The 21,149-nt window shown below is 44.8% G+C and overlaps 1 protein-coding gene across 2 annotated transcripts in view; it reads left to right on the top strand.

Annotated features, from left to right (window-relative positions):
- jmjd6 (jumonji domain containing 6, arginine demethylase and lysine hydroxylase) overlaps window positions 1-20,937 on the top strand; it is a 59,176-nt gene extending 38,239 nt beyond the window's left edge. For both annotated transcript variants that reach the window (XM_060901442.1, XM_060901441.1), the window contains exons 2-6: window positions 5,095-5,483; window positions 11,957-12,243; window positions 15,460-15,595; window positions 15,688-15,823; window positions 19,251-20,937. In XM_060901442.1, the coding sequence (XP_060757425.1) occupies window positions 5,095-5,483; window positions 11,957-12,243; window positions 15,460-15,595; window positions 15,688-15,823; window positions 19,251-19,382 (1,080 nt within the window). In that variant the 3' untranslated portion in view covers window positions 19,383-20,937. The remainder of the gene's footprint in view (window positions 1-5,094; window positions 5,484-11,956; window positions 12,244-15,459; window positions 15,596-15,687; window positions 15,824-19,250) is intronic.
- Window positions 20,938-21,149: the final 212 nt, after the last annotated feature.

Genomic DNA, 21,149 nt, shown 5'->3' on the forward strand with positions numbered 1-21,149 from the left:
GTGGTCTGCATTTTGTGTTAGTCCTCTTTTTTGAAGTTGTCTTTGAACGGTGCATTGCGATACCTTCATCCTTGCCCTGTGGAGGTTGTTGGTGATGCCAAAAACAAGTCAGTGATATTTTCTCCACCGCTCTCATGATCATCAGTTATTTTTGACTGACCTGTTCTGGTTGTTAGTACACCACTGGTTTCTTTTGTTTTCAGACTATTCCATTCCTAAATGTTGTATTGGCTGTGCCTAATGTTTGATCAAAGCCATTGCACAATTTTCCTTCTTTTCTCAGCTCCCAAAATGGCTTAATTTTCTCCCATTCTCTCTGGCCTGGTCTGTTGATTTTATCCTTTTTAGCAACAAATGCAGCCTTCACCAGTAAACCCAGAGTAGACATTAGAACTATTAATTTGTTTAAACAATAACTCCACAAGGCACACCTGGGTAGCAAGAAACGCTTCAGTCACGTTCCAGTATTTCCAAAATCACTTGGGGTGGGTTCAAACAAAAGGTGACATTATTTCTCAGTGATTTTAACAGATTTAGATATTAATTTCAGTTAAAGGCTTAAATTCTGACCTGTTGTCTCATATATTCATCTTTTGATCTCAAACCAAAATGTCTTTGGTGCACAGCAAAAACAAAAGAATTGGCCTTGCTGTTCCAATGCTTTCAGAGGGGACTGAATTTCTCAAGTCTGCTGAAGTGACTACAGATTTTTGTCTCCTTGTCCTGTTGATACCTATACCCACACTTGTGCTTCATATCCTTTAAATGTCCTGACATGCAGGCATAGTGATTTTTCCCTGGTTGCAGCGAGCAGACGGAATTGGTGGAGTTCACTCACTCAAGCAGAAATGGCTGTTTTTGATCTTTCCAAAATCTAATTTTGGGGGGGAAAAAATATACCACAATAAAATCAATGTTGTTTGTTCTTCTGTACCAGGCAACCAGTAAATAATTTGCATCACATCATACAAACGTAGCGGGAGAACATGGTTTAACACAGTTTTTATCAATCACATCGGCTTCACATTCAAATTTGAACGTCTCCGATACCAATGCTCATCTAGCTTTTTTACAGCAAGTTAAAATTGTGTGGACACTTGGACATTGCTCTTGTTGCAGCATTCGTGTGTATTCTCAATTTATGTGATCATTTTGTTGACTGAAAACATCAGACATCACTGAGGATTAATCACAACTTTACATGTACCAGGTGTCCTATTTTCGTTTTAACACTGGTAATTTGCACAGCAACTATTATGTCTGTTCTGTGCGCCGCCCCCCCCCCCCCCCCCCCCCCAAAAAAAAAGTAAAATGTGCAACTTAAGAAAATTTAAGTTTTCATTCATGTCTTTATCGAAAAGCAAACATCTTTAGCACAAAAGTCTTTTCACACAAAAGGTGACATTACTTCTAAGTGGTTTAACATATCTAGATATAAATTTCCCACCCAGTTTTCCCAGGCCCGGACAAGGTGTGTCCACGACTACTGAAGACCTGCGCTGCTGAACTGGGTGAACCACTACAACGCATCTTCAACCTCAGGCTGCAGCTGGGGAGAGTGCCAACCCTCTGGAAGACAGCATGTATCGTTCCAATTCCCAAAAAGAATCAGCCCAGCGAGCTGAACGACTTCTGACCGGTGGCACTCACTTCACATCTGATGAAGACGTTGGAGCGGCTCTTCCTCAGACCCCAGGTACAACCTGGGACTGTCTGCAGTTTGCGTACCGGGCAGGTGTTGGTGTGGAAGACGCCATCCTTTACCTGTTACACCGAGCCCACTCGCATCTGGATAAGGGAAATGGCACAGTGAGGATCCTCTTCTTGGACTTCTCGAGTGCCTTCAACACCATCCAGCCCCTGTTGCTTCAGGACAAACTGAACAGGATGCGAGTGGACCCCTGCCTGGTCACCTGGATCTCCAGCTACCTCGCTGACAGGCCGCAGTACGTCAGGCTGAAGGACATCACGTCTGTATACCGTGGACTTCTGCTACAACTCGGAGCTGTGTCACATTCAGAAGTTCGCCGATGACACAGCCATCGTTGGGTGTATCAGTGACGACAGAGAGGAGGAGTATAGGAGCCTGGTGAGGGACTTTGCTGTGTGGTGCAACAGGAACCATCTGCAGCTCAACACCTCAAAGACCATTGACTTTGGGAGGTCCAGACCAAGGTCACGACCAGTTCTGATCGAGGGAGTCAAGGTGGAGGCTGTGGATTCCTACAAGTACCTCGGGTTGTGGCTGGACAGCAAGCTGGACTGGACTTGCAACACCAGACACTTATACAGGAAGGGACAGAGCAGGCTATACTTCCTTAGGAGGCTGTGGTCCTTTTAACATGTGCAGGAAAGTCCTGTGGATGTTCCATCAGTCTGTGGTCACCAGTGTCCTGTTTTACACCATGGTGTGCTTGGGGGGGGGCAGCACATCCAAGAAGGACACATCCAGGCTGGACAAACTGATCAGGCGGGCCGGCTCTGTGGTCGGCATGAAGCTGGACTCTCTGGTGATGGTGGCAGAGAAGAGGTCTATGGACAAACTATTGAACATCATGGACGATGCCAGTCACCCTCTGCATACCGTCATCAGCAACCAGAGGAGCCTGTTCAGTGACCGAATGCTCCTTCCCAAGTGCAGGATGAACAGACTCAAAAACTCCTTTGTCCCTCATGCCATCAGACTGTACAACTCTTCTCTGGGGGGGAGGAGGGGTAACAGGAGGACAGAGGATGGGAAGGAGCAGTAGCCTAGCCTAATGATAAGCAATACTGGACAATGTGCAATATAAAGTGCAATATCTTTCCTGCTGCACCCCCCCTTTTTTTTTCTCCCCCTCTCTTTTTTCCCCATATCTTCTCATCTCATCTCATTATCTCTCGCCGCTTCATCCTGTTCTACAGGGTCGCAGGCAAGCTGGAGCCCATCCCAGCTGACTATGGGCGAAAGGTGGGGTACACCCTGGACAAGTCGCCAGGTCATCACAGCTTCCCCATATCTTATTCTTTTATATTTGTATATGTAAATACTTAATTTATCTAGAAGTTTTCTCCATTTCTTTTCTCTGTTTATCTGTAATGATGCTGCTGGAATCTTAATTTCCCTGAGGGAACCCTCCCAAAGGGATCAATAAAGTTTTATCTAATCTAAATAGCTCTAATGTCTACTCTGGGTTTACTGGTGAAGGCTGCATTATTTGTTAAAAAGGATAAAATCAACAGACCAGGCCAGAGAGCTCTCTATGGGAGAAAAGCAAGCACAAGTTCTAAAATCTCAGCAGAACTCGAAGTTCTTTAGCACAAGATCCAAGAACACTTATTTCCTCACTACTGTGGATATCATAGTGTATATGCATCCATTTCTGTTCAGTGCGCTCAATGAAAAGAAAACAATAGGATAAGAGAAGTGAAAAATTTTGCTATCTGTCCCATGGTTATTTCCACTGCAGGTTTAAAGAACGACGCAAAAACACAGACTTTTTATTCAAATAAAGTGCAAGCTGTTCTTGATCTGATCGACTTGTGCGAATTGTCTGTAATCTGTGTACTGTTTGTTTTTTTGTTTTTTTTGTACAATCTACAAATGAGTGTGTTGTGGTTTGAGTTGATTTAGTGTTAAATAATTTTTTTAAAGCAGTTGATAGCATTTGAACAAAAAAGAAATATTGAAATCAAATATGAACATGCTGCAACAAGGTGAATTTCCCTGTAAACTAGCCACAGCTTGGAGACTTGTCTTGATGATCAAACAATCCTTACATCGTGGCATAATCTGTCATCATCTTGCTTCACGATTGCCGCATTATAAACAATGTGTGTATTTTGATTGTTTTGTCATTCCTGAACATTTTATATTGTGTTTTTTATTTAATTGCCATTTGTTTTAGTGGAAGTTTCTTTTGTTTGTTTACATATTGCGACTGTTTACTGAGGAGACATGACTTCTCATTTTTCTCATTGAAATTTGGTCTTTTTTCGGTTAAAGACTGTGTAGCTTTATTAGTCAAATGCATATGAAAAGAGTAATGTGATATGGACGTTTTAATAATTTGAGTAAGTTTTTAGGAATAGATTCTGCTCTTAGTCGCCAAACGCGTAATTATTGACAGTCAGTTGAATTTGTGATATGATCAGAAGTGACTGAAGTTACTGTATCTGTGAAGGTGCCACAATTTATGGCTTGACTACAAATGTCCAAAGATGCCAAAGAATTAGATTTTTCAGTCCACGTTTCAGGGATCAACAACTGATACTTAACATGCACAGCAGCAGAAATTCCAGCTTCCAGTCCCCAAGCAATGATCATAAACTCCTTCCTATATCAAGAGGAGGAGGGACAGTGCCCCCCCCCCCCCCCCCAATTGTTGTGCTAAAGAATATATTGTGCTAAGAGACTTGAGCACAAGTTCTAAAAAGACTTTTGTGCTAAATAACTAGATATCATCCACAGTAGTTGGCTTTTTTTTCTTCCGTGGGAGATTTTTTTTTTTTTTAATTGGAACAGACGTAGTTTCGATACCTTATGTTCTCCTTGGTAGTGAATGTCAGGGAATTTTTTTTTTTTTAACTTTATTTTGGAAATTAATTGCAGGAATAGTCGATCAAGAAAACAGTATTTTCTAAAATATAGTATTTAATAGAAATAACTTTTAGAATATCGGAAAGTTTCTGAGAGCTGTGTCATGTTGTGGTTGTCAAAATGCTTTGTACCATGAACTAACTCCAACAGATTATTTCAAACACAGATTACAAAACTCCCTTTTGATTTAGATGAGCTTTAGGCCTGTTTTCAAGTTATGAGACTTTTGTTTTCCCATGTTGGACAATAACTGACAATTTCATCATTTTAATTCTTGTACGTAAATCTTATTTACTTTGTTGTGCGATAACTGGTGTTATTAACTTTTTTACCGAATGTTGTTGTGTATATTAGCTTGTGTATATTTAAAAAAAAAAAAAAATTGCGCCCCCCCCCCCCCCCATATTCACCTTAGACACAGAAACCCCACCCCCCACCCCCCCAAAAAAGCAGAAATGAAAATGTAATCACGACCCCTAGACATGCTACAACTGACACTTTTGCCCTCTTTCCAGGACAGTGTGGAGCGGGTGGATGCCCTGCACTTGAGCCAAGAAGAGTTCATTCGACGCTTTGAGAAGCCCTACAAGCCTGTAGTCCTCCTTAATTGCCAGGAGTTCTGGCCTGCCCGGGAGAAATGGACCCTGGAACGCCTGAAGCGCAAGTACCGTAACCAGAAATTCAAGTGTGGGGAAGATAATGATGGCTACTCTGTGAAGATGAAGATGAAGTATTATGTTGAATATATGGAGTTGACACGTGATGATAGTCCACTCTACATCTTCGACAGCAGTTATGGCGAACACGCAAAACGCCGCAAGTTGCTTGAAGATTATCAGGTGCCCCTCTTCTTCAGAGATGATCTCTTTCAATTTGCTGGAGAGAAGCGCCGACCACCTTACAGGTAACATGGAGGGCTTGTAACTTGTTTATTTTTATTTATTTATTTTCAGTGAACCACTGATCTGACTGGGTGGTGTGTCAAAAATGTCCATCTTAAATATGTTTTTGTTTCCTAGTGCCCCAGCACATAATATTCCACAGAATATGGCTTCTAATTTACTTTAGAGCTATATAAAGAGTGCAAAGGAGTCAACATTTCAAAATTAGCACACATTATTATACGTTAATGTTACATGCCTATAGTTTCAATAAAACATGCATTAAAGATAATGAATCGTGTCATTCTTATTTCATGAACTAAAATACACCTGTCATAACTTGCAGGACAAACATGTATCTTTTTCAAAGTCATTTAACAATTACTCAAGTACTAGTATATGTTACAGAGACTAAAATAATGACCAATGGCCTGTTCAGTAATTGTGGTGTTTACAAAAATAGAAAAAAAAAAATACCAGTCTATACCACTGACATGAGACATTTTAAAGCTGGAAATGCATCGATTTAAAAACCAACTTTTACCAGTTCTGTCCTTTTTTTTTTTTTTTTTTCGCACAGCCAAACAGCATTATGATTAATTTTAATGCACATAATAGTATGAACAGTGTGGGCTAATAAATGTGTGCATAAGCAATAAAAATCAACACGTTTTACAAAACAGATTCAAGAACTTCACTTATTGAATCCATCTAACATAATAGGACAGATGTTTAGTGTAAAAATAAGAATCAAGGTTTTTCAAACATCACATTGTGGCAGCGGGGGCGTGGTCAAGCGCCGGTCGGTGACAGGAGGGCGGAGTCAGGGAAGGTAAGTGGCAGAATCACGACACCTGAGAACAATTAACCTGTGTTTGTGTGTGTCTTCCCAGTGACCGCGCCCTATTTAAGGAGGGAGAGTGAGAGCAGAGGGGATCTCCGGACTAGACGCTGGCTGTGTGTGTGTGTCTGTCTAGTCACCGTAACGATTGTTCACTGAAAAGTGTGGCAATAAAGCCTTTTCCCAAACCTGATCTCTGTCCTGCCGTCCTCAGTGCTCCACCCACACGTAGGGAGTGTTACAGTGGTGCCGAAACCCGGGACCTGGAGCACCAAACCAGCAGCCCCATGGAATCCTCCCCGTTCACCGATCTGGTCCACGCCCTCGCCACGGCTCAGCAAAGCCAGCACCAGGCACTCGTCACTCTCCGAAAGGAGCAGGAGCAGCGCTTCGAAGCCCTGGTGCTGGCCCAGCAGGAAGATCGCGAGGCGTTCCGGCATCTTCTCGCGTCGGCGGGGTCCACCAGCGCTCCGGCCGCGGGCCCGTCTCCCCTCATTGTCACCAAGATGGGCCCGCAGGACGACCCCGAGGCGTTCATCACGTTGTTCGAACAGGTCGCCGAAGCCTCGGGGTGGCCGATCGAGCAGCGCGCGGCGCGCCTCCTCCCCCTGCTCACGGGAGAGGCGCAGCTGGCCGCGCTACAGCTCCCCGCCGACCGCCGGCTGGCCTACGCGGACCTCCGCCGGGCCGTCCTCCAGCACGTGGGGCGCACACCGGAGCAACAGCGCCAGCGCTTCCGCGCGCTGCGACTGGAGGAAGTCGGCCGGCCGTTCGCGTTCGGCCAGCAGCTCCGGGACGCCTGCTGGCGGTGGCTGAGGGCCAACAATCGCGACGCCGAGGGAATCGTCGACCAGGTGGTACTGGAACAGTTCGTCGCCCGCTTACCAGCCGGAACCGCGGAGTGGGTCCAGTGCCACCGCCCGGCGTCGCTGGATCAGGCAGTCGAGCTGGCGGAGGATCATCTGGCGGCTGTCCCGGCGGCAGGACAGCAGATGGCATCGTCTCTTCTCTCCTCTTCTCTCTCTCTCTCTCCCTCTCCTCCTGTGTCCCGTCCCTGCCCCATTCCCCCACCGCGGAGGCGGGGGCCGGCTCCACCCCAGCCGGCCCGCCGCACCCGCGGTGCCCTCCCGTGTCTCCCTTCTGTGTCTGTCTCTCCCCCATCTCAGGTGAGTGAGCCCCAGATCACCGGTGCAGAGGGAAAGCCCGGGCCGGTTTGCTGGCGCTGCGGGGAGCCGGGCCACCTTCATGAGCAGTGCACAGCAATGGAAGTGGGCGCGGTGGTTCGGATCCCCGACGCGCCAGAGGCCGCCCTCGATCGGGCCGGAGCGTATCGCATACCGGTGAGTATCCAAGGGGCTACATATCAGGCGTTGGTGGATTCTGGTTGTAATCAGACCTCAATTCGCCAAAGCCTGGTTCAAAACGAGGCATTGGGGGGAGCACAGGGGGTGAAGGTGTTGTGTGTGCACGGGGATGTTCACAGCTACCCTTTGGTGTCGGTTCACATTATTTTCAGAGGGGAAAAATTTATAGTGAAGGCGGCGGTTAATCCTCGCCTTACCCACTCGTTAATTTTGGGGACGGATTGGCCGGGATTTCGGGGTTTAATGACACGCCTAGTCGAGAGTGGGTCCTGCCATTTGACAGGGGGAGGTCCCGGTGTCGCTTTGGCGGGAGCAGCTGTCACAGAGCCGTCTACGTCATCTCCGCGTCAGAGTGAGGAGCCGCCGGCCCCTCCTCTCTCTATTGGGGATTCCCTCACGGATTTCCCATTAGAGCAGTCGCGAGACGAGACTCTGCGGCATGCGTTTGACCAAGTGAGAGTAATCGATGGTCAAACGCTCCAGCCGAACGCCACCCCGTCCTTCCCCTACTTCGCGATTATGAAGGATAGATTATACCGAGTGACGCAGGACACTCAAACTAAGGAGCGAGTCACGCAGCTTTTGATTCCAAAAAGCCGCCGGGAATTGGTATTCCAGGCGGCTCACTTTAATCCCATGGCTGGACACTTAGGGCAGGATAAAACACTAGCCCGAATAATGGCCCGTTTCTATTGGCCGGGGATTCGCGGCGATGTCCGTAGGTGGTGTACGGCATGCCGCGAATGCCAGTTAGTAAACCCAGCAGCCATTCCAAAAGCGCCATTGCGCCCTCTACCGTTAATCGAGACCCCGTTTGAAAGAATTGGGATGGATCTCGTCGGGCCATTAGATCGGTCAGCACGAGGGTACCGCTTTATATTAGTTCTAGTGGACTATGCAACGCGATACCCGGAAGCAGTGCCTCTGCGCAATATCTCAGCACGCAGTATTGCAGAGGCACTCTTCCGCGTCATCTCCCGAGTTGGAATCCCGAAAGAGATTCTGACTGATCAAGGCACTACGTTTATGTCACGAACACTGCGCGAACTGTATGGGTTATTGGGGATTAAGCCGATCCGCACCAGTGTATATCACCCACAAACGGACGGTTTAGTAGAACGGTTCAACCGCACCCTCAAAAATATCATTAAGAAATTCGTAAGTGAGGACGCACGTAATTGGGATAAGTGGCTCGAACCCTTGCTGTTCTCAGTGCGAGAGGTCCCTCAAGCCTCCACGGGGTTCTCCCCGTTCGAATTATTATATGGGCGTAAGCCGCGCGGCATCCTGGACGTGCTGCGGGAAAATTGGGAGGAGGGACCTTCACAAAGTAAGAATGAAATTCAGTACGTTATGGACCTGCGCGCAAAACTCCACACGCTCACCCACCTAACTCAGGAGAACTTGCGGCAGGCCCAGGAACGGCAAGCCCGCCTGTACAACAAGGGTACGCGCCTTAGAGAGTTCACACCGGGAGATAAAGTACTCGTACTCTTGCCCACGTCGAGCTCCAAATTAATCGCCAAGTGGCAAGGACCCTTTGAGGTCACACGGCGAGTCGGGGACGTCGACTATGAGGTGAGGCGAACAGACAGGGGTGGGGCGCCACAGATTTACCACCTCAATCTGCTCAAACTCTGGAACGAGGAGGTCCCCGTGGCGTTGGTGTCGGTAGTTCCGGAGAAGGCGGAGCTGGGGCCGGAGGTTCAAAAAGAGAGTTTGGCATCACGTACCTCTCCGGTCCCCTGTGGAGACCACCTCTCCCCGACCCAGCTCACGGAGGTCGCCCAGTTGCAGGCCGAGTTTTCGGATGTGTTCTCGCCCCTGCCCGGTCGCACTAACCTCATAGAACACCACATAGAGACACCCCCGGGGGTGGTAGTGCGTAGCCGCCCTTATAGACTACCCGAACACAAAAAAAAGGTGGTTCGGGAAGAACTTCAGGCCATGCTCGAAATGGGCATCGTCGAGGAGTCCCACAGCGACTGGAGCAGCCCGGTGGTCTTGGTTCCCAAGGCCGACGGCTCGGTCCGGTTCTGTGTGGACTATAGAAAAGTCAACGCGGTGTCTAAATTTGACGCATACCCAATGCCTCGTGTTGATGAGCTGCTCGATCGACTAGGCACGGCTCGCTTCTACTCGACACTGGATTTAACGAAGGGATATTGGCAGATCCCCTTGACTCCATTATCCCGGGAGAAAACGGCCTTTTCCACACCGTTTGGCTTACACCAGTTCGTCACACTTCCGTTTGGGCTGTTTGGGGCGCCCGCTACGTTTCAGCGGCTGATGGACCGGGTCCTCCGGCCCCACGCCACCTATGCGGCCGCCTACCTGGACGACATTATCGTTTATAGTAACGACTGGCAGCGGCACCTGCAACACCTGAGGGCCGTCCTTAGGTCGCTGAGACGGGCGGGGCTCACTGCCAACCCAAAGAAGTGTGCGATTGGGCGGGTGGAAGTACGGTATCTGGGCTTCCACTTGGGCAACGGGCAGGTGCGTCCCCAAATTAATAAGACAGCAGCGATTGCGGCCTGCCCGAGGCCCAAGACCAAAAAGGGGGTGAGACAGTTCCTGGGGCTGGCTGGCTACTATCGTAGGTTTATACCTAATTATTCGGACGTCACCAGCCCGCTGACTGACCTCACTAAAAAGGGGGCGCCAGATCCGGTCCAGTGGACGGAGCAGTGCCAGCGGGCTTTCTCGGAGGTAAAGGCTGCACTGTGTGGGGGGCCACTTTTACACTCCCCTGACTTCTCTCTCCCTTTTATGTTACAGACGGATGCGTCGGACAGAGGGCTGGGGGCCGTTTTGTCCCAGCAGGTGGAGGGGGAGGATCGCCCGGTCTTATACATCAGCCGGAAGCTGTCAGTGCGTGAGGGGCGCTACAGCACGATTGAAAAGGAGTGCCTGGCGATCAAATGGGCGGTCCTCGCCCTCCGGTACTACCTGCTGGGGCGCTCTTTCACCCTCTGTTCGGACCACGCGCCCCTCCAGTGGCTCCACCGCATGAAAGATGCCAACGCGCGGATCACCCGTTGGTATCTGGCGCTCCAACCCTTTAATTTCAAGGTGGTCCACAGGCCGGGGGCGCAGATGGTCGTGGCGGACTTCCTCTCCCGTCAAGGGGGGGGGGGAGTCGGCTGCAGGCCGGACAGGCGCCCGGCCTGAGTCGGGCGGTGGGGGTATGTGGCAGCGGGGGCGTGGTCAAGCGCCGGTCGGTGACAGGAGGGCGGAGTCAGGGAAGGTAAGTGGCAGAATCACGACACCTGAGAACAATTAACCTGTGTTTGTGTGTGTCTTCCCAGTGACCGCGCCCTATTTAAGGAGGGAGAGTGAGAGCAGAGGGGATCTCCGGACTAGACGCTGGCTGTGTGTGTGTGTCTGTCTAGTCACCGTAACGATTGTTCACTGAAAAGTGTGGCAATAAAGCCTTTTCCCAAACCTGATCTCTGTCCTGCCGTCCTCAGTGCTCCACCCACACGTAGGGAGTGTTACACACATAAACTAAAATAATTGTATTTTAATTATTATTATCCATCCATCCATTATCCGTAACCGCTCATCCTGTGCAGAGTCACTGGCAAGCTGGAGCCCATCCCAGCTGACTGTGGGTGAGAGGTACACCCTGGACAAGTCGGCAGATCATCGCAGGGCTGACACATAGAGACAAGCAACCATTCACACTCACACCTACGGTCAATTTGGAGCCATCAATTAACCTAACCTGCATGTCTTTGGACTGTGGGGAAACCGGAGCACCCGGAGGAAACCCACGCAGACACAGGGAGAACATTTCCTCACAGAAAGGCCCCCCCCCGGCCATCCACTGGGCTCAAACCCAGAACTTTCTTGCTGTGAGGCGACAGTGCTAACCACTACACTACCAAGCTGCTATTATTATTATTATTATTATTATTATAATATACACTGTTATGTGAATACTTATGAACCATTCATTAATCTATTACAGATGAAAGCAGAAGTCTTAGAAGCATTAGTGCACCAAGTAAAAACTTGAAATGTATTTGTAATCCGCAAACATTTTCATACTTGTTGATTTTTTTTTTTTTTGTATTTCAAATTGTTTGTGTTTTTCTAACTTGAGTGTTTCCTTCCATTTGAAGGAATGGGGAAGGAAAACAACTTTTTTGGGGGGGGGGCTGAAATTGTTTTTATGATCTCTATAATGCAATCAACATTTCATAGGGTGAGCAAGAGAGTGCATTCTTTATTACTTTATTATGTACCTGAAAATTTTGTTCAATTCCCTTGTCCTTTCACTTAGGTGGTTCGTGATGGGCCCTGCACGCTCTGGAACAGGCATTCACATTGACCCACTGGGCACAAGTGCATGGAATGCCCTGGTACAGGGTCATAAGCGTTGGTGCCTATTCCCCACACACACACCACGTGAGCTTATCAAGGTGACACGAGAAGAGGGTGGCAACCAGCAGGATGAGGCCATCACCTGGTTCCGTGTGATTTACCCACGCACACAGGTACCTTCCTGGCCTGCTGAATTCAGGCCACTGGAGATTCTGCAGCGCCCAGGGGAAACTGTCTTTGTTCCCGGTTAGTTACTGATTTAATTCTTCCTGAAATAATTTTTACTAAGCATGTAACGGTGTATTGTGTGAAGGTAAATCATGGTCGAAACTTATGATGATTCGAGTCAATGAAAGAAAAGATGAATTTTAATTATTATCAGGTTGTGTAAGCTGTAATTGTTTTGTTTAGACAGCAGGGGGGGAAATAATGTAAAATAACAGGAATACATGACTTCACTGTAGTTGGAAGTAACACCTCGGTTTTCCACAGGCATTATCAAAAAAAGATCTAAAATGGGAAAGAGCTATTCTGTAATTGACTGCACAAATACATTTAACAAGAAGTCAGTTATCTTTTTACAGACTGCCAAAAGGTAAAGAAAAGAAAAATGGTATTTAAGTTTATTAAGAAAAGGCCTATTAACACACTTCAGTTTTAATAAAAGGAATATCTTAGTTAATAGGCTATTATATTTTACTCCAGCTTTCACAAATTTGGGTAAATTATTTTTGGTTATTAAGAAAATGAAACAAAACCTTTTTTTTTTTTTTTTTAATTATAATTTAATGAGGAATATTGACCTTGATGATAGAAAAATAAATGTTACTTTTTTGTTTTTTTTCCTCCAAAAAATTCAAAAAATAATTTTGTGAGCCCAATATCTTGACTCAAATCATGACTAGGGTGAATCGTTACATGCATAGTTTTTTACGTTTGAAGCTTGCACTGCTCTGAAGGTAATATATTTAAAGTGTATAGCACCTCTAGCAGTTTATTACGGTGTATCTCAGTCAGGTAAAAAATCAGATGTACTTTTTTTTTAAACAAATAAATAATTTAGTTATTTGGTGAAAAGACAGATGTATGCCAATGTGGATTTCATATTATGCGTTTCTGCAGGACCTATTTCAGTGCATGTGACGGACAAGTTGTCCATATCCAAAAATTCACCTGTATTGTTTGAATTTATTTAATATCCTGTTTAATCCTGGGTCTAATTTTCTTATACTTTTAGGAGGTGGGTGGGGTTGGGTGAGGTGTGTGTGTGTGTGTGGTTTTGTTTTTTTTTTTATTATTATAAACAATTCTATTCACAAATGTAGGAGCAATGCTGTTCATAACCACAGTGTCAATTTAGTTTTTGCAACACATGTACAAGAAACTGTAAAGCATGGGTCTTGTGATTTTTCAATAAAATAGTGAGATGGAGGAGAAGCCCTGGCCTTTGTTGAGGGTGAGGCTCTGTGGACAGAAGAAAAAGAACAGAGATGATCTACAATATTCAACCATTCATGATAGAGGCATTGCTACTTGTCTTTCATGTTTCCTGTCAATACAAGAAGCTCCCCTTCTTCCACTAGCTTTTGGGCATTCTAGCCTAAGCTGTGGTTTTGGAGGAAATATTTCTTTAAAAAGTTTGTTAAAAGTTTGTGTATCAAAGTTCTAGTATATCAGTTACCTTTATGCCTTTTAAAGCATATAATTCTTGGGATAAATCCAAAGCCAGTAGCTCTACAAATTTACAAGTGATAAACTATGACTATGCCCACATTGATATCGCATCACTTTTGCTGTGTTACAAATGGCGTCCATGCTACTCCAGAGTTTTTGATCCCCTAAAACTGAGACTTTTGGAAATGCTGCTGGCCCCATTTTGAAAACTCAGGGGTTGCATTTTAGTCTGTACAGGAAGAAACTGAGACTTCTGGAAGCGATGACACTCATGTTAGCTTCCAGATTTGGTCTCATCAGTCAGTCACTACGTTTACATGCACATAGAGAGAATCGAATTTCTGCCGTTGCTCGACTGAAATCGAAGTTCAAAATGCCATGTATACACCTTAATTCGACTGAAATTGAACCGAACTTGATTTCTCGGAATCGAGCTACACGACCTAGTTTATGCGATTTCTGCCGAGCTACTTTGTGCATGTATACCCTATCGAGCTAGTTGTCGAGCTACTTCCGGAAGTGACGAGTGACGAGACCACAAGCGGGAAACACAACAGCCTCGGTCGGCATGACAACAGTAGTAGCGAGCAGCAGAAGAGGTCAGGAGGAACAAACGAAGAAGAGAAAATGGCGATGTAGAACTCTCTGAAGTGTGGGTGGAGCACAGAGGACGGCAGGATAAAGCTTCTGGTACTAATAGGCTTTTTATTGTCAGACTTTTCAGTTTAACAGCCTACTTTTATTCTTGAGAGAAAAACACACACGCACGCGCGCGCTGTGTTCTAGTCCCGGGATGAGCTGTCCCCTCTGCTCTCCCTCTGCCTCCTTAAATAGGGCGCGGTTACTGGGAAGACACACAAACACAGGTTAATTACCGTCAGGTGTAGTGATTCTGCCACTCACCTTCCCTGGCTCCGCCCTCCTGTCACAGACCGGCGCTTGACCACGCCCCCACTGCCACAGGCAAGCAGAAACGTGCACTTCTGGAGCAATGAGGAGAAAGAGTTCATGCTCATTCAGCTTAAGGAGTTGAATATATTAAAATTCATGGACGGGAGAAAAACGCGCAATGGAGAACACGGAACTGATAACTTTGTTTACACTCTTGAATAGCTCCTCTTCGTGACGACAACCGGAAGTGTACCAACACGATGGGGCATGTTGCGCCACCTGTGGCTCGGGTGCACAATGCACCTCACACAATAGCCCGATTTCATTGTGTGCATGTAGGATTGGATTTCTCTGGCACCCTGCTGGGACCTTCAGCTCGATTACCGACAGCAGCTCGATTTGGATGTACATGTAAACGTAGTCAATGTATCCTTCTCTGATTCATCATGCTCCTATCTCATGTCCCTTTTCCAGAAGAAAACAAACAGCATCAGCCTTGACTATTAGTGTTGAATGCAACGTGGATAACGAATTACAAGTGTTACATGAGCATTTTGTCTTTTCTAGTAGCAATTAAATTCTGCATTTTATAATGCTACATCTGCTCACATGGACAGGTGGCAAGCTATTATGCATGAGATCTTTGAGAATTCCTTTGTCCAGTGGCATTATCAGCAATGAAATGACCAAGTGCAGAGTAGACAATCTGCTTCCTGTTTTTATAAACATGCCCAGTGTACGTGAATGGTCCTGTGATGTATTTTTTTCAGGCATGTTAGTATGGATGGAGATTTATGATCGAGCTAATACATTCGTCTGGATGGAGATTTTCATGTTAAAACGAAAACATATATTCATGTGGATGTGCTCCAAGTAGGTTCATGTCATGTCCCTTAGGTGGCTGGTGGCATGTTGTCCTCAACTTGGATACTACCATTGCAGTCACTCAGAACTTTGCAAGTATCACAAACTTTCCAATTGTTTGGCATAAGACGGTACGTGGGCGACCTAAACTCTCCAGGAAGTGGTACAGGTGTGTAAGTTTGCATGTTTATTCCAGAAGCCTACACAGCATGGTTTAAACTTTTACTCAGTATGTAATTTTTTTAAGTTAATTTTTTCCAGAATTCTAAAACAGGAGAGGCCAGATTTAGCTGCTTTGGCAGACAAGGTGGACCTGCAGGAGTCCACAGGCATTGCTTCAGACAGCTCCAGTGACTCTTCCTCCTCTTCCTCTAGTTCTTCTGATTCAGATTCAGAGGTATGTTATGCTTTACTCTACACTCACATAGTCTCTTATTCACTTAAATCTTTGGCTGAAGTTAAAAAGCCTGGGTGACAGGTTAGGCTTATTGGAACCAGTTAGATGAATCACTCCATTTAAAGGAAAAATGCACATCTTGTGTATATACTGTCCGAGATGTCCACAAGCGCCAGCGACCAAGGGTCTTTTCTGCCTGTATAGATGGTCTGCGCTGGCTACTTAATTCCAGGAAAAAAAAACAACTTGCCTTTCAATGTTCAGGCGATTTATATCATGGCAGCTGCCCATAATTTGCTGTAAATCCAGTTATTTCACCACAAAATTGTCTTCGATTTGGGTCATGACCGGAAGCGATGCCATATTTGTTGATTGGGTTTTTTTTTTTTTTTTTGGGGGGGGGGGGGGGGGTGCTCTGATTGGCTAAGCCAGACTGCATGACCACGCCATCGTAGGTCACGTTAACCGACAATTGTCCGTCATTGACGGATTTTTTTTTAGCTATGACGGAAAAATCTGAAGGCCGTTGGTCATTTTGACGGATGTTTACCGTTACCATTACCAATAACAATAATAGCCTAATAATAACAATAATAAAACGTAATGAAACACACAATTGAAATGATTGGCAAGTTGTGGCAGAGTTTTCTTACATACAGTATACATAGCCTTCACTGCCGTCACTTTCAATCTGAGCCGACGTTGCGGCAGTTTTGATGTTCAGTGCATAGGCTACTCATGTATACATTGTAGCCACTGCGCAAGGCTGTTCCCCCTATCGCGCTCCTGACCGCGCTCTGACTTTTCTAACCACTAGCACAGTGAGATGTATTAATGTTTCCCTTCTCTGCAGAAGACACGTCATTTTTGCTATTAAAAAAAGAGATGCATTGGGTTGTTTGTCGTTTCCCTGCCTGTACGTCTTAATGCAATAGCGCTCGTTTAGGCTAGTTGTTTTCTTGTTTTTAAAATGGAACAAATGCCGATTTATTGTATTCTTCCCCAGCAAGCTTAGGAACATCACTGCTCGAATATCTGCTAAACTATCATTTTAATGAGAGCACGGGTAGACAAACTAACATTTAAACATAACTTCGTTTTATTTAAGACCTTCCGTGTCAGCCCATTACGGGTCACCGCGGGGTGCAGCTGCACCACTGGTGCAGAAAGACCGCATGCTGCAGGATTTCCTCCCTATGAAGAGAGTACTAGCAGGGTCGGGAAATCCAACTTTCAGAGGCTCTTGCCGGCTTCTGATCACTTCCCTCGGAGAAATGTTTCCCGACTTCAGAACTTTGGCTGAAGTGGCGTTGGTTATTCCAGTCTCCAGTGTTGCAGCAGAGCGCGGGTTCAGCCTTCAGAATAAAATTAAAACGTCAATGAGAAGTCGTCTGTCCGAGGCAAAGACGCAAAATTTAATTACCGTTGCCTCGGCAGCAGTCTCCATTGACGACTTTGATTATGCACAAGCGAGCTCCCAATTTAAATCCATGCGGGCCAGAAGAGCTCACGCAAACAGGTCAAATTAGATTGTCACTTAAATCGTTGTAGTGGACTGTTCATATTTTAACTGCAATTGTCTTGCTACGTTGTAAAATAACATTGTTCATATGCCCGTTAAGGCACAACAGCCGCAATGTTTTTAGCGGAGGAAAAATGGGTTCACAAGTGACCGAATGTCAGAATCTCTGTTCATCTTTTTGCATCATAAATACATAAATTATTAAATAATACAAGCTTGTTCTGTGAATTAATTTTTAAATGAAAAGGAGTCCATGAAAACACAAGTTATTAAATGTATAGCATTTATAGCCTATATACATTGTCATTTAAAAGTTAAAATAAAATGACAGATAATAATGGACAGTGACGGAATTTTTACGACCCTGTCCGTCAAAATGACAGACAATGAAAAAGTCTAATGCAACCACTGCACGCCATTGCGTATGTAGTCAAGTTACCAAGCCAGGCAGCATACTACAGAAGGAAACTGAGAAAGCCAAGCGTGCACACATTTGGAGAGAAATTTCATACATATTGTATTTTACAGGGAACTGGTTAGTAATTTATTAGCTGAGAATGCACCAGAAGGCATGTAAATTTCAAAAATTTCTGGGGGGGGCATGCCCCCAGACCCCCTTAGCATTAGTCGCTTACCGGGGGTTTTGTTTTTTTTAAAAAGCTGGCTACTTCAGATTTTCTGAAGAACCCTGTACTGTACAAACACTACTGATGGGTATTTCAACTAATTTTGGTGATGGCACCACATCCAGTAATAAGTAGATAATTCTTTCTTGAAAACTTTGCTTGTTCTCCTCTTTTGTTCCTGCTTCACTTGGGTATTCCTATGTTTTAACTAAAGTCATTTACTTTTGTTGTTTACGTGTTAGTACGTTGTTACATTACATCCATCCATTATCTGTAGCCGCTTATCCTGTACAGGGTCACAAGCAAGCTGGAGTCTATCCCAGCTGACTCTGGGTGAGAGGTGGGGTACACCCTGGACAAGTCGCCAGGTCATTGCAGGGCTGACGCATAGAGACAAACAACCATTCACATTCACACCTACGGTCAATTTAGAGCCACCAATTAGCCTAACCTGCATGGCTGTGGAGGAAACCCACGCAGACACAGGGAGAACATGCAGACGCCACACAGAAAGGCCCTCGGCAGGTGCTGGGCTCAAACCCAGGACCTTCTTGCTGTGAGGCGACACTGCTAACCACTACACCACCATGCTGCCTATGTTATTACATTAGACCTAAAATGATATCCTCTTTCTCCTCATTCCTTGTTCAGTAGACATGATCATTAAAATAAACGGTCTAAAATATGTGGAGAGTTATTGTAGGTAAAGTATGTGTACTACAGTTAACACCTTTTATTTCAGTTACAGTATGTTGTAGCCATTGTGCTATTTGCTTTATGTGAACTGATGATGGGTGGCACATTGGTTAGTACTGTGGCCTCACTGCAGGCTTAGGGTTTGAACCTGCTGATCAGCCTTTCTGTGTGGATATTGCACGTCCTCTCCATACCTGTGTGGGTTTCCTCTGGGTGTGCCGGTTCCTTCCCACAGTCCAAAGATGTGCGAATTGGGTGAACTAGTTACCCTAAATTGCCCATAGTTGTAAATGGAAGTGTGAATGACTGTCTCTGTGTTAGCCCTGCAATAGACTGATGACCTGTCCAGAGTGTAGCTTGCCTCTCTCTCAATGTCAGCTGGGATTGGCTCCAGCCCACCTGTGACATATAATGGATAATTAGTTTAGAAAATGAATGAATAAACTGATGGGCATGTGTGTTTTCATTTGTATTTTTGTTGAAATATAATTTCTACCCAAATATAACATTGTGTGTATGGTTATCTTAACTTCTACTATATTATTGTGAATTGTATGTGATTTACTTTCTCTATACTCTGAAGGCTGAATCAGGCTCGGAGGGTGATGCCATGACTCACCGCAGGAAGAAGCGAAGAACCTGTGTCATAATGGAAAATGGAGACCGCACAAGCCAAGATGACTGTGTGAGCAAAGAGCGTAGCTCCTCGCGATGACCTCCTTTCCCTGGTCCACTGGATCTGTCACTTTTTATTTCACTCTGGTTTACTGTCTGCTAATGACTTAACTGGCACACACAAAAGGAAAAGTCCATACTGTATGTATGTGGTATTTGTTTGACAGGTTGAAGAAAAAAAAATACCGGCATAAGGATTGTGTCTGTGGTCTTTGCATAGTGACAGGCTGTACAGTACATTCTTTTACTTGCCCTATTGATAGATTCTTGTATTGGGATGAGTGTGGGAGATGAACACATCACTACCAACACTCTATTTCACCGAATCCACTGGAGACAGTTTATGTGCAATTTAGCATTCTTTTGCTTCCCCTTTACTGATTTATTACTGTTCTATATAGTTATGCCCAAGCTTTATACCCTGTTACAGTTAAAGCTACAACCCCAAATCAGAAAAAGTTGGGATGGTACGCAAATGTTAGTGATTTTCTAAATTGACTTCATTTCATATAGTATAAACCCAAAATATTTCCTGTTTTGTTCGGTCAACTTCATTTTATTTGTTAATATACATCCATTCCTGCGTGTCAGGTCTGCAACACCTTCCAAAAGAAAGGTGGGACATGGGCAATTTAGGTCTGGTAATGTGATAGTAGTAGTAGTAAATTTTTTTTATTATTATTAGTGACTTGAAACAGGTGATTTTGTAATCATGATTTAGTACAAAATCAATAGCCAGGAAAGGCCTAATCTTTGAGGAGCAAAGGTGGGCTGAGGATCTCCAGTTTGTCAACAAATGTGTAAGGAAAATTTATTGAAATTTGAAAAATGATGCTCCTCAAAAACGGATAGGAAGGAACTTGTATATGTCACCCTCTATGGTGTATCATATATATATATATATATATATATATATATATATATATATATATATATATATTTTAAACGATTCAAGGAATCTGGAGGAATTTTGGTGCAATCTAGGTCAAAGATTATTTACGGATCATTTTTAATTTCAATTTCAGCATAGTCCCATCTTTTTTCTGATTTGTGGTTGTAAAATAACTACATGAACATTGTTGTTTGACGAGATGTACCAGCCTGCATGGCTGCATTATTGGAGGGTATTCTTGTTGGATTTTATATTTAAGGTGTTCTGATGTTCCCTTTTTAATAGAGGAATACTCTAGTTTTTAATATCTGTACTGCATCTGTAGTATATATGCACACAATTTCCTCTGTACTGAGAACTGAACCCTTCCTCCTACTGGAAATCTAAAAGTAGTGGAAAAGTGTTAATGTTTGTGATGCATATTTGCAGAATGGTGTCAGAAATGCTTAATAAAAACTTAAGGAAAGCATATTTGACCAGAATGAGTGTTTTATTATATTGTTTCACTGTTGAGAAAGTTGAGAACAGTTGTTGTAGTTTTAAGTTTGCAGTCCAGTCAAGTGTAAAAAACTGCTTATATGCTTCCATTATTGGTGATCAAGTAAATGTTTCCTCATTTAAAGGGAAAAACTTCCTGTCAGGGAAAATTGTGTGTATGCTACAGATGCAGTAAATGAAGGTTGTTAATAAATGTTGCAAGATTTTCTGTCTATTCTTTTGGAAACGCTCAGAAGGACAGGACATGCCATTTAACTTGTGTATTAAACATGTTAACCCTCTACATTACCTTTAACCACCAAGGACAATTCAATACCACGAAAAACTTTATTTTGCAGACGCACTTCATCCAGTGTTACACAAGTCAAGCAATACACAAACCAGCATCTGTTGGAGGGGGTGAGTGAAGCATACAGT

Source organism: Neoarius graeffei, chromosome 20 (genome assembly GCF_027579695.1).
Source record: "Neoarius graeffei isolate fNeoGra1 chromosome 20, fNeoGra1.pri, whole genome shotgun sequence".
NCBI classification, from domain to species: Eukaryota; Metazoa; Chordata; class Actinopteri; order Siluriformes; family Ariidae; genus Neoarius; species Neoarius graeffei.